This window comes from Xylocopa sonorina, chromosome 4 (genome assembly GCF_050948175.1).
Source record: "Xylocopa sonorina isolate GNS202 chromosome 4, iyXylSono1_principal, whole genome shotgun sequence".
NCBI classification, from domain to species: domain Eukaryota; kingdom Metazoa; phylum Arthropoda; class Insecta; order Hymenoptera; family Apidae; genus Xylocopa; species Xylocopa sonorina.
The window spans coordinates 14,785,086-14,799,088 of record NC_135196.1 but is presented as its reverse complement, the minus strand read 5'-3'; the positions used below and the strand labels follow the sequence as shown (position 1 = coordinate 14,799,088).

Below are 14,003 nucleotides of genomic sequence, written 5' to 3'. Positions count from 1 at the left end.
AAAGTATACTTAATAAAAATACAATTTATAGTAATATCGTTTATACAATTGTACAGTGTTATACGATATAATAAAGAAAATGAAAATTAATTGTTCGATATTTCTATAAAATGCATCTGATCATTAAAATGTAGTGTCAATAGTCGCACAACTGAATTAGTGCAAAAGAAAGAATATAATTTTTGAAATTTCGCAACGAAGGACACTAGGTCGTTCAACTCGAGTTTCATCCTCCTCACGCTTAAAGTAGTAAGTACGACTGAAATGTATTTTTATTAGATTTTTATTTTCAAATATCGCGGCGAACGCGGAATCATTAAATAGCAGAACTCTCTTGTATGTAGATAACTCGTCTGATTCGTGAAGCAAGCGTGAGAATAAATGAATGAAATAAGAAGGGTGGTAGGAGCACCCTTCCGGTATTCACCCTAGGGCACTTAAGTCAGAAAGGCTCATTGTCCGCTCCTTCTCATTAGATGCCACCTAGCAGTTCCATCGACCCTAGTAACAATACTGTGGATGCTTTTTTTTCCTCCTCCTTGATCTGTAGCTGCAGGAAACACGAGCAGATTACACGTCTCGGTCTCTGCTCTAATCCCGGCCATGATTATACCGAAAGACAATACTTTTGGTACACCAGCAGCTCCCTGTGGAGCTTGCTCGAGTTTAAAAACGGAGAAACTTCTAGTCGGCTTACTCTTGCCTGACTTTCGAAACTTTCGATACATATTTTACTTTCGAGACGCATTCGTTACGTCTAAGGTGCGCGTATGAAGTTACTCACGTGCCACATTTATTTCCCATTAACTTAATGATATACGCAATTAATATCGGGCTCGTACACTTTTGTAGAATCAATACTCAATCATTTTATGTTATGCGAAAGCTGATGGACAATGTTATCCGAATGCAACGATTGCGAGTCCGGATGTATACACAATCGGAGCAGTGTCGTTGACGATTTTTCTTCACACCCTCCTGCCAGTGTATAATCTGAAATATAACAGACCATACAAGACGGTATCGATAATTATCGAGTTTACTAACGGTACGATTCGATCGTGGTCCCGTATAATAGGCGAGTACCGTGAACGACGTTGTTGAAGAACGTAACATACGATCGTAAATTCATCGTTGTTACGATGAGCGACATGCGAGCAGAGGAAATCATTGATTGATTATAAATGTTTCACGAGCAACTATGAATCACATATGTTTATATTCAGTGTAAGTCATTATAATAATGTAATACTTTAATTTATAACAGTATGAATTATTGTATCGCTTGATTTTATTTAACTTGTATACATAATCCTAATAAAGAATATTTAGCGCACGTGCAATAAAAACTGTTTTAGTAATTTAACTAGTCCCCAATTACCTTTCGTTGGATCGGAGAAATTGCTCTATAATTTAACGCTCTGGTTGGCAGCTCCGGTGTGTTCTTGACAAGGAATATGCAAATTTATTAGACCAATTGCATGACTGTAACGAGAGGTTTTAAGGTATAATTACCACCGTCCTATCAATGTCTGAACAAATTCGACCGACTGGAAGAATTTTTAATATCAGTTAACTCCCCTACTTGGATTATTCAGTTGCGAAACTATCCCTTTTTAGATGTCAGAACTTTGGTGAATTACTCTTTAGCAGCTTCTAAATTGTACCTACAATAAAGTTTCATCTTAATGGGAGAACATTGGAACATAGTCCTGTTGCTTAAAAATGAATATGAATTTTGCGCAATTATCAAGTTGCGATACGCACCAAAATATTAGGGAAACAGTCGCAGTTGCTCGAGTCTTTGCGTGTTCTTAAAAATCTTTTCTCGCGCGAAAGAAGAGAGGAATCAAAAAACCACCCCTTTACGCTTGCCTAGAGCCGTCCTCGAAGGACAGAAAAAAAGAACGAAAGCGTTGAAAAGAATGAGAAGGAGAGCGGTCGAATCGAAATCCTCCTCGGGGTCCTTCACGAAAGAAGGGGTTGCATTCGGGCAGGAAAAAAAAGAGCTGCTAATTGACACGAGCGATTGCACGTAACGGTATAATTAGAGAGAAGAATACGGAGGCTGGACCGGTGCACCGATGAACCAATGAACCGGCCAGAGACCGGCAGAACGAGAGAGAGAGAGAGAGAGAGAGAGAGAGAGAGAGAGAGAAGGAGAGAGAAAGAAAGAAAGAGAGGAAAGAGAGAAACAGAAAGGTAAAGGGAAGCAGGGGAGAGAAGCAACCGGCGAGTTCCGTCGAGAGTAGCGATGGGCACTCGTTTCTAGTTACGTCGCAAGTTTTCGAACAATTTCCACGGTAACCGTGCAATCTCCCAGTTTCCGTCACATTTCTCGATACGAAGACCAATACAGAGCCCGGTGAAGCTTATCGAATCTGTTGCGATCCCATTTTTCATCCGCGAGTAAACTTGTTACCCGCGATTACGGGAAACAACGTGCACGTTACACCGTTGTACATTCAATTTTGTCTTGGAATATCTGCGAATACCTTGAATCTGTTGGTCAAGCGAGAATGGTGTTATTCGTTGGAACATTTTAGACTCGAACGGAAATAAGGTAAGCGAAACTGTACGATTTACCATGAAGAATCCGTATTCAAACTGATTGACGGCGCCTTGAGGCCATCGCTAGGTGCCGAGGGGGCTCCCTCTTCGGGAGAACGAGCAGGAGAAACCGATCGCGCGGCGCGCAGGAGAGACAAGGCAGCAGGGATAGAACGAAACGCACCGCGGTCTCATGGATTCTGCCTGCACTCTGCGACCATTCCGCAGTAACACGTCGTCCAAGTCGGTTTCGCAGCGTACCTCGGTCCCTGGCCTCTTGCCACGAGGCAGCACCGTGCTCCTCGAGATGCACCAACAACCGATCCGCCTAGGGGTCGGTTACTCTCGTTGATCCTCGAGCTCGCCTCCGGAAAATCTATCCGGACGTAACGAAGGATCCGCCGTCGATCTCGCGCGCTATTTCACCTGCCAAATATGGTTCGGATTCCTTCAGCTTCTAACTCTCGTAAATACCTCTCCGGCTCCGATGATTGGTGAACGGTGAACAGGAGGACTTGGACGAGTTTCGCGTCAAAGGATACCTCGTCCCGAGGTGATCCTCGAGACGATTCCGTGGGAGGAAGGGGGAGAGTGGTTGCTCTTCAGGCTCGCTTCGTTTTCGAATCGACGAGGATGTCAAACGACGAACAGGCTCGAGAGGATCTCGGCACACCGAGCGACGTCCCTGGACGATTCAAGGAGCGGAAGTGACAAGAATCATTCGGCGTTTCGAGGGATCACGGGTGATGATCGTCGAGAATTAGAATGTGTTTGCTCGCCGGTGTTTCGAGTGACTGTTTCAGGTGACACTTGCGCGACCGGTACGCTTGACAGACAGGTGATTGCCGTTTCGTTAAACGGCTTACGTACCTTCGCCACACGTACCTTTCGTTCCTCTCTCGCACCAGTGAGATTACAAGTTTCTCTCATTGTAATTATTTCTTCAGAAGCTTCGGACGATCGTGCTTGATCGTTGAACTGTAACATTCTCTTCTTTTTTACGGTCAGTGTATCTGTAAGAAAAGAAATGCACGATGATGATAACGAATGAATAAGAAGAAGAGGAGTCGAGTTTCTTCGTCTGGAAAAGTTTTCATCGTTGAACCGTGAAGATCGCGCGACTCGATGCTCAAAATCAGATACCCGTACGTATTGTGCCGCGTGGATAACGATCGTTTAGCCGGTGAAACCGGAAATCTGAAGGATGATTTCGATGAAAGCGAGCCGGCACTCGTTATTATTGGCAGCAATTTAAAAGCAAGTTCCGGCGTGACTCTCGTCGATGAAAAAGTGAAACGGTCTGGCAAACGATCCGGCCAGGGCAATAATTAACTCGTCCTTAACGACTTTGGATACACCCGGTTCGGTGAGTAATCGTTTAATCGATTAATCCGCCATAATAATTAACCATCGACACTCTGGCCTTGTCTTTATTATTAACGGGTATATAGTGTCATTACATCACGCTGCAATCGATAAGATTATAAATACGCTATTCGCTATTAGGCTTAGATACATACTGTAGACGTGAGTGGACTCAAACTACGTTCAGATACCGTGACGCAACGTCTTGTTCCTATTAATTTAAACGATTCCTTCCGGAAAATCTATAGAGAACAAAGGAAAGAGATGATGGAATGTTTTCGCAGCGTAAAAAGCGATTGGAATCTTTGTATTGTCCATTTGACAAACGGATACGTTTCAATTATCGATGTATCGAATCGTGTTTCAACACAAGCCGCGAGTCGACTCAAGACAATTTATTCCAGGAACAATGTCCCGTTGAATTTTAAATGGCCGAGTGTGTTATCGAAACTAGTTCGCACAGCTTGAAAAAAAATGCCACCGCTCTATCTGGTTTCGCCGTGTTCACGCTACGTTCCCCGCAGTAAAATAGTTGACACGTTAATTATATTGGCTTCTGGATAGTTTGATGCGCTCGTACGAGCCTTTACAGATAGACTCTCGAAAAGTAAACTCTTCGTAGTAGCATAGAACTGGAATATTTGTATGTTTATATCTGCAATCGATAGGTCGTCAATTTCCGTTAAATAAAACTCGCGCACGTTGATGTAATTCGTTCTGCGTTTTGTTATCATTACTGGTTTACTGCTATCTGGTTCTGGACTAGCTGCAAATTACATCGAGCGACGGCTTATCCCATCAGTTTAAGAGCCCGTAGACTTTCATGCTACATATGTACGTAGCAAGTACAGATTGTTTATGGGTTGCACGCATTGATAGCTGTTCGGAGCAGATTGTGGAATAACGTTGATTAAGTAGATTACGATATGAATTAATGGAGCATTACTCGCCCGTCACGCTTCGTGCATTTCTCCTTTCAACTGTGCGCATTTTCCAATCGCTATTGCTATATACTTCCACGTAGCTGTAGAAGGACAGATGGAAGATCAACATCCCCAATTGTTGTATCCTGTTAGTATTTCGCATTGGTCAGTGATAAACATTGTCATTAAAAAATAAATGTTGTCACCGTGGCAGAGATGGAACGTGGCACCGATCAGTCGGCGAACGTTTGATGATCGCCGTGAGATGATTGATTTTGGAGAATCGAGACTCGCATTAATTGCTGCGCGGTTTTTAATGAGACCTGGTGCCTTCAGGCCGATTATTCCGTCGCGTTCCACTTCACTTCTGTCTAACCGTCGCGAGCTCCACCATCGTAGATTCTGCAACGAATATTTTTCTAAGCAAAGGCACACCGAAAGTTCGCAAAAATAAAAAAAATCGATATCTAAGTAGCTGCTTCTGCTAACGAAATTGAAATTGATTCGAATACGATACTGTAATCGAAAGAATTCAACTCGTTTAATTCAATAATCGTCCGGTATCGGTTGTCCATTCTTATATGTACAAGCCCCGCTCGTGAACGCAAAGTGGTTCGCCGCTACCCGACTGGAGACATCATAACTTCACCGCCGATAAACCTACTGAAATCCTATAATACCAGTACCGTCGAGCAGGTAACATTTAATGCGATAGCAGAAGCGGTAAACGTCTAAAGTGTACAAGCACCTGGCTACTTTGCACGTGGAATTTATCGATTTAAATCAAAATAATCGGCCGATTTTTACGTCTACTTTAACACGTCCTCACCTTCTTCTTACCTCTCCTCTCTTACCGCTGCGTTTACGAATTTTTTACTTTCTCTTTATTCAATCCCAGAATAATTCCTTGTATTTTTCTGTGTTTCTACTCCTCACCTCTCCTCCACACTCTTTTTGTTGCCCCTCATCGAGAGTCCTCCGTACGCGCTCCTTTCTCTCCTCTCGAGCCTCCGAGCCGGGTAAGCACGCTCTCGTTTCCTCCTCTGTATGCGTATCAAGTGAACGTGTTGCGCGCGTATCGTCTCCCTATCTAGCAACTTCGTTAAGAGGACTCGAGTCGTCCTGCCGCTCCTCGTGAAAATCCCAGGCCTGTTCGTCGCGGACAGGTTGATTCAACGCCGCACACCTTTTCCCTGCCTGGAAAACAACGATCCACGCTTACCTGGGTGTAAAGTGGTCTGGGTATTTATGGATGTTTAAAAACGCGGAATAATGGCCCTGAGAAAGCTAAAAAAAAAAGAAAAAACAAGCACATCAGGCTCGCACGTATCGTCTCAGTGACACGACCTGTACGTATGCAATTCTCATGGAAATATTTTATTTTACGCCCATGGAAAGTATCGGAGATGCGTTCTGTACGCCTAAAGTCTGTTTCAACTACTGTGTGAACTCTGTCAACATATGATTACTGTAAAACGACAATTACTCCTCGTACATTTTATACTTTCACTTCGTGAGTAATCACAAATACTTATCTCTCTTCTGGTTTCGAGTTCGCGTTAAATCGATCGATAGAAACAGGCTGTGAACAAAAAGAGGATTCGTACTTTTATCGGAACCTTACGATAGCAACGTCGAGCATCTAATTGCGATTTCATCGCGACGTATTATATCTCTCGCGAATCCAGCTTTACATGTGTCCGAATTGCGTTGGTAATTACGACTCTAACAGGAATTAAATTGCGATGTTAATGCATTTCTGTCCACTTGTATCAATTCTTGGGCTTTCTTCCTTCTCTTTCTCCCGATCTACTCGAATACCCGTACCGTAGTTTATCGGCGGTGAAATTACGATAATGTTTCCTGGTCAGGTGGAAACAGGCTGCTTTGCGCTTCCCTACACGGCCAACAACAGTAGTAAAGTAACGAAATTATGTTTAAAGTTCCGCGTCAGATTTATTTTACGGGAGTCTCTTTCAAGTGGACCAAACAAAAACTCGCGGGTATTCAACAATTACTTGTAGAAATTATTAATTTCCAATTTCCAGAGACGCTCTAACATCCTCGAAACCTTACGCGGCTCTGCCGAGCCGAACCTTTTCTCCCGCACCTACATACGGTGCGAGATTGAAGTTATAGCGAGTTTCGGCAACAACTATTAATCTCACATTCTCAGCGTACGATACTAAAGATTCGTACCGAATTGTCGTCGTTAGCAGAGGACTCGAGAATGTTCCCAACAATTTCCTTTTCCCTCTTTCGTGTGTACATAGGTAGACACGAGCGGCCGTTAGCCGCGGTACGTCGCGTTGCGCGCGCCTTTAATATTAGATCAACGATCTTTTACGATCATTATAGCCAGCGTGGTACCATCCAGCTGCGCCAGGATCAACGATCAGCGACGAAGACCAGCTCATTCAGCAACAAATGTAGCGGTGCTTGCACTACCGCCGGTCATGTCTTGTTCAACACGCCAGCGAGATACTTTATTGCTGATAATTCGAGGCCGGCCCCGCGGGACGAGAGACGCGCTGAAGTACGCCATTTACATTCCTGTCGTGATCACAAATGCATTTTATACACTGGCTAATATTCTGCCCGATCGCGTGGGCTAGATACACGGGGATATACAGGGTGCTTCGCAAGTATACTAGCCTACTTTAATACGGTAGAACTCGTTAATGCGCCTCCAGAGTTTACGCGTGTCCATCTATTATCACGAAAATCCCAGGTACGCGCGCCACTTTTTCTATTAAGCGACAGACTGGATCATTCTCTGCTGCTCTGCGCGATCCGCTGAGTCCCACGTCGTCGTAATTCAAACTATTCGCGATCTGTAATCACGCGTATTTTTAAATCGAATTTAAGGAACGAGAATCACCATTAAACGAGCAGAAGAAGAGAAAGCAGTATTACGTAACTTTGAATAAATAGTGCGCAGATACATAGATATATCACGTTCACCTTTCCTCATATATCCAACTTTACATCCATGCGGATTTACGACTTTTAGATAACTTGCTTTCTTCTTGCGCGAAGAGAATCTACGAATTAAGAGTGCATACGTTGTGTACGTATCCGTATCCCTTCCAGTTTCCGTCCGTTTCCAAATGGGCACATTACCTCTGCAGATAATTTGCTAATATTATTTCGCGCGATCGACGACAGGATCTCTCGTGTCCTTTTAAAAAGCTCCCGTTCGCAGGCGTGTTTAATTTGTTTCACGATCGTTTGGCTGGAATTACAGCGAGCCGGGATCAAAAGTTATCGAATTTACGACTCGTAACTTCACCGAACAGCGTACATGTATACGTATGTACGTATATTTTAAACTAGTCGCTGAACAGCGGGCAACGCTGAAAGCAGCGGCCACCCATCGCGGCCGTGCAAGGTGTAACGCAAGAATCGACGTGCCATAATCGAGCCCGTACTTTTTGATTTAAACAGCGCGGCGCGTCCCTTAAAATGAACGCCGCGCCTCTTTTCGCCTCTTTTCGCCTCTTTTAAAACCAGTAGCGGAACTTTTTGAGTCGCGATCGAGCTACCCCGGGTTCGTTCACTCGCGAACGAGAGCCCGTCGTCACCGATTACGAACCACTCGGATGCGACGAGATCCTAAAACGTGCAGCAATACGATTTACATATAAAATAGTAAACGATACCCGCTAATCAATTGCCAAAGATTTTGAAACCAACATAATCCCGTAGTGTAATCATGTAGCGTGGTATAAGACGTAAATACGTAGAAGATTCGTCGCTTTAGATCTTTGTCCATCAGTAGGCATGGTTTCTCTGTCAGCGTAGCGTTAGAGTCCAAAATGAAATGTTACATTTGACACACTCGACGGGCTGTAACTCGGCTTCGTAGTTTCTATTAACCAGTCGGGAATAGAACAAGAACAAGAAATAGAATAAGAACCGAAACGAACTCTCTCGAGTCGCTTCAGAAGCGAGCAAGGTGTAACGTCGATGTACCATAATCGTCCGGACTTAGGTGTCTTTCGGTCCAAGCGAAGTCCACGGTGTGCTTGCAGCCGACGGAACTGGTATACACTGGTACCTGCGCGTGTGCACGCGTACTCGTACTTTCGTATAACGGGTGAAGCACTTGATCTTGGCGCTTGAATCTCATTTACGAACCACTTTCAGCGAAAATTATGTTTAATCGATGAAAATATAGTTTTAATGAAAATTATAGTATATTATAGCGTTACCCTGAAATCATTTTGCAGGGAAAATGGCAGCGTTCACCAACTTGGTCATTATCCTGCGATTACTTATCGTCGCTGCGGCATCGGCGGGACCAGGAACCTGGATGTGAGTAACCATTCTTCTTTTCTGAAACACCGATCAAGTTCAATCTTTCATTAATATCAGTTCGTTCGATTCAAGTCGATATCCTATTTTATAGTCCCCACCTGTTTCCTTCCTTTCCCCGATACTTGCGATACAGGGAAGAAAACGAAGAAGAAGAAGAGGGAGAAAAGATTGAACAGCGAAAGGCGCACGGAAATACCGTGTGAAATTATTATCCCACGCAAAATTACCTAATTAGTTGGCGCAATCTTCGAGGAACAAATCGATGGTCACGAGTACGGGGTGTCACGGCGTAATCGATAAATTAATATGTCGCGAAGAGAAAGGCACGGTTCGCTACTCCCATCAAATTCCGGCAAAAATTGCCCACGCAACTGCCATAATTTATAGCTCTTTGTATACAGCGAGACGAAATCGCGTCGTGGGAACAGGATCGTACAGATTTTTCGTAGCGTCGTTGTCCTGATTCCCAACGTACCCTTGGCCAACGGTGTGTCTAATTCCTGAATTGGCTCTCTCGCCCCTAACTTCCAACCCTGCACGGCCATGACCAATCGTCGAATAGTCCCGTGATCGCTATAGTTTTTCATCGCGTGGAATTTCTATCGCGGTGGGGAAGACCTTCACGGTTCGCCTCGTAATTGGATTTTCGAGAACAGAAAAATGACACGCAGAGGATCGTGGCATTTTTATCAGGCCCCGGATGATCTACCACCCTTAACGAGCAACGTAATTTAAACGTTCTTTCTTCCTCTATACCTCCCGGAACACCTTCATCCCACGAGACGTCGGTATTCGATCGACAAATGTCTCGATGAAAGGAACCAAGTACTCGCTCGAATGATTTTTCAACCAGATTATGTACATGAAATGGATTTCAGATAAACAAGAAACAAATTTAATTATCATTTTAGATAAAGGGTTTAGATACCGAGTGGAAAGAATCACCGATAGATCTAATTGATTTTTCTATTGCGCGGCTTCTAATTCTTAAACTCGACAGAAGACGGTAATAGATTTCGACTGGTGATAAATGATCGTTGGCTCTTCTAGTCGTTACGGCGGTATTTTTCTAAATCCCTTCGTTGAGCGTCCCCGATCAGGCAAATGCCTAATCACATGGGCGGGACTCGTCGGATCTTCGTAAAAGTTAATCCCTCTTATTTTATCCTCATCCTGATGGCCTAATTAGATCGAAGAATAAGTTTAAAGAGTGTCCCGAAGAGCTCTCGATGAATGAATAAATTTCTACTTCGACGAGGAAGAAAATAACGCTTCCGGGTAACGGATTTAATAGGAATTTCTACATTTATTCGTGGGACACGGTTATACACGAATGTTCGCGAATTCTCTCCGTTTACCGAACAAAGCAGTACTAAATCCGTTGGCGAGTTACGATTTTACCGGAGGAAATTAATTACGCGATATACGCTGGACAGCGAGGCGATACAGTGTAACGTTGCACAAAGGTCCACGCGCGATAAAGCAATTTCCCAATAAAAATGCACGTTACTCTTGCTAATCTACCCTCCGGTATCAACGTAACAACCCCTTAAGTCACGACTGAGGACCGGCGTTCAGATTAGATTCCACGACACGCAGCGATCAGGCGTGTGTGTAAATTCAGGAATGAATTGATTCACAGCCAGGTCGTTTTCTCGGGGCCTTTCGCATTATTTCTTCGCGAATCGCGCAACGATATCGAAACGGTCAGATTAAAAGGTGGCCCCGGGGCATTTTTCTCGTCCCACGTGAGAAGAAAGTGGCGCGGACGACATCATTGTTGCTGGCCGTGGCACGATACTTTCCACCAGACGTTTTATTGCTTTTTTTTATGTTATCAGGACCTGCACATACGTATAAACATAATTTACTGGATCCATTTTAACGCCAAGTTAATAGCTTGTTATAATATAGCCTTAACATATTTTTTTTTAATGGACAAGGTGTACCTAGGCATACCTTAATCTGAAGTTTAACTATAAAAAGATAGTTACTCGTAAGGGGGATTACGGATGTGAAATTAGACAATTAGAACACCCGCTAGATAAAACCATACGATCGCTGGTACAATCTTTTAAGAGACACGGGGCATTATTTTTTGGGACGGCACGGCCCACAGTGCCCCACGAATCTGCGTGGGCAGGATCCTTCGAAATATTATCGTTCCCTTCTCATGAGTCCCCGCGTCATTGTTTTAGGGGAGTGCGAAGCTGATAATATATCACAGCCGAAACGTGTTCCGGAATATTAATGCAGTCTATTATGCGCACACTAGCGGGCCGTATCGCGGGACCAAGAAATTAAGGACCATAATATACTTTAAGCGGAGAAACTATTTTTCTGATTTCTCTTTGCGTCAATTTAGGTATATCGTAGTGATTTGTAGCACTTTCTATCTGTTTCATCCATTTTTCCTTCTTTCTGATATTTATCGACGATAAGAGCACCTCGCTCCGGCAGAACCGAGCAAAATCGAGTAAAGAGACCTGATCTGATCTACGATATTACACGTTGCGTACAGTTCTGTATCGGAAATGTATTACAAACAAAACTGAAACTTCCCAGCTATTCCTATCGCGTTTATTGTTTTAGAACCTTTTCCTAATGGAACGCGGACATTTTGTCCGCTCGATTGGCGATATTGCGCGAAGCATTCGAGCGTGTATACCCTGCATCTACTTACGTATGCCAGCATCATTGATGAAATCTTTACGGGGCGACCGTTTCGAATTTCAGATTGGTAGCTGCTCCGTTAGAGACCCCCTGACTTCTGTCTCTGACGGGGCCGTTCCATCATATCCCGCTCGGTTGACTCACAAATGTCCCATTAAAAATCGCCGCGCAGAACCGTTCGTCGCCCACGGCTTACCCGCTTCGAATTCACGTGATCTGCAATCCGTAACGAATCAGCAAAGGATCGACTCTTATTTGAAAAGTTAAGGGGATACCGCGTTCAACCGTTTCGAAATTGTCGAATAAATTCACCCAAAATATTAGGGGGATCGGAAAAATTTGTGCACCGTCGGTCTCGTCGTTTCAGAAACGTCGGTCTGCAACACTTTCCACAACTCGAAACCGCTCAAATGATAGAGACTTACGACGTAGCTGCCTCCAGCATTTGTCACGGGCTGAAAGGGCTCTCGCAGGGCCAGGGGAAACTGTGTCAGCTGTCCGTGGACCACATGCCCAGCGTGGCAAAGGGCGCAAAATTCGGGATCCTCGAATGTCAACACCAATTCCGCGATCGAAGGTGGAACTGCTCCACTGTCCCTAACGAGTCCGTGTTTGGACCAATGCTCAGAATAGGTAAACTATTTTCACGTAACAGGAACGAGACGTTAGCCATTCGTTGGCAGAGGAATAAACGCATTCGTACAGAGGGGAAAGTAAATAATTGTTCTCTCACAGCAAGTAAGGAAGCAGCGTTCGTCCACGCGATCACAGCCGCGGGTGTGGTGTACTCGATTAGCCGATCTTGTCGAGACGGGCAATTATCTTCCTGCGGCTGTTCCAGAAGCAGCAGACCTCGGGACCTTAAACGGGAATGGATTTGGGGTGGCTGTGGGGATAATCTCGAGTATGGTTATAAGTAAGTACCGCGGATTTCTTTCTAACTACTGTGAAATGAATTCTACATACGTACGTATAAGTGAGTGTATACAATTGAGCTATTAAGTATGCCGGTTTCGTTCTCTTAGGTTTACACAAGCGTTCGTCGATGTAAAGGAACGGGAGCGTAGCTTTAAAAGGGGTAGCAGAGAACAAGGCAGAAGCCTGATGAATCTTCATAATAACGAAGCCGGACGTAGGGTAAATTAGACATATTCGTTGTAAATTACTAAATTATTCGGCTTAAATGATTACGTTGACAATTTTTCCGAAAGGCTGTCATCAAACGATCGAAAATGACGTGCAAGTGCCACGGAGTTTCCGGCAGTTGTAGCTTAATTACTTGCTGGCAGCAACTCGCATCCTTTCGAGAAATTGGTACGTTTTTATGTTACCAGCGATTTTCCTGAATTATTTTTAATTATTACCTGATTGTTACAGGTGACTTTCTCTTAGATAAATATGATGGGGCAACGGAGGTCAGAGTAAATAGACGTGGTCGTTTGTCCATGAGAGATCCACGATTTTCCTTACCTACAGCGAACGATCTAGTCTATTTGGATGACTCTCCAAACTACTGTCTACCTGACGAAACGTTGGGTTCATTAGGTAATAATTTTCATACGATTTGGCCCGTTCTTTTCCTCTGCAACTTTTTTTTCTTAAAAATGTGAACAACACTCATCAGGTACGCACGGAAGAGTTTGCAACAGAACGTCATCCGGCATGGACGGATGTAACCTTCTTTGTTGCGGCAGAGGTTACAACACGCAAAAGACAACAATCAGGGAAAGATGCGAGTGCAAGTTTCATTGGTGTTGTTACGTTAAATGCAAAACCTGTGTTAAAAACATTGACATTCATACTTGCAAATAAAGTTCACATCAATCAAATAATTAACACCATCGAAGAGAAACATTTGACTTGCGTTGCACTTCCGTTTACGTTCCCGCCAGATATAAATTATTAGGAAACGATATCGCATCGTGTGCGTACATGCATACGCACTTCTTAGAATTACAGCGAATGCCTGTACGATTACAGGAACCGTTTAAAAATGTTTATGTCATATCCATCAACTTGAGATAATTGTAATAGTTTCATTTTGTATCTTAAAAGTTTAAGTAAATTTAATTCTTTTAAATGCTTATCCATCTTTATACATAGGTACGAGTACTTAGCATCTAAATCAAAATTCTTCGACTGAAATATTATTACTGTTTAAAACTTGATATG

General features: G+C 43.6%; 1 protein-coding gene across 3 annotated transcripts; it reads left to right on the top strand.

Annotated features, from left to right (window-relative positions):
- Positions 1-3,677: 3,677 nt before the first annotated feature.
- On the top strand, positions 3,678-13,651 carry LOC143423239 (protein Wnt-5b). Of its 3 annotated transcripts, none has more exons than XM_076894416.1 (8): positions 3,678-3,916; positions 9,071-9,155; positions 12,199-12,464; positions 12,567-12,747; positions 12,857-12,968; positions 13,043-13,145; positions 13,209-13,376; positions 13,456-13,651. In XM_076894416.1, exons 2-8 carry the CDS (start codon positions 9,076-9,078, stop codon positions 13,641-13,643), a joined length of 1,098 nt encoding a protein of 365 aa, XP_076750531.1. In that variant the 5' UTR covers positions 3,678-3,916; positions 9,071-9,075; the 3' UTR covers positions 13,644-13,651. The 3 variants fall into 3 exon arrangements, with proteins under 3 accessions (XP_076750531.1, XP_076750529.1, XP_076750532.1); XM_076894414.1 differs by lacking the exon at positions 3,678-3,916 and adding an exon at positions 7,299-7,374; XM_076894417.1 differs by lacking the exon at positions 3,678-3,916 and adding an exon at positions 8,844-8,884.
- Positions 13,652-14,003: the final 352 nt, after the last annotated feature.

What these genes read in the sequence shown, in the direction of transcription:
- LOC143423239 (XM_076894416.1), top strand. Translation starts at nt 9,076, where the DNA reads ATGGCAGCGTTCACCAACTTGGTCATTATCCTGCGATTACTTATCGTC. An exon ending in TGGACCAATGCTCAGAATAG is followed by an intron (nt 12,465 to 12,566) that starts GTAAACTATTTT and finishes GTTCTCTCACAG; the next exon opens with CAAGTAAGGAAGCAGCGTTC. An exon ending in AATCTCGAGTATGGTTATAA is followed by an intron (nt 12,748 to 12,856) that starts GTAAGTACCGCG and finishes TCGTTCTCTTAG; the next exon opens with GTTTACACAAGCGTTCGTCG.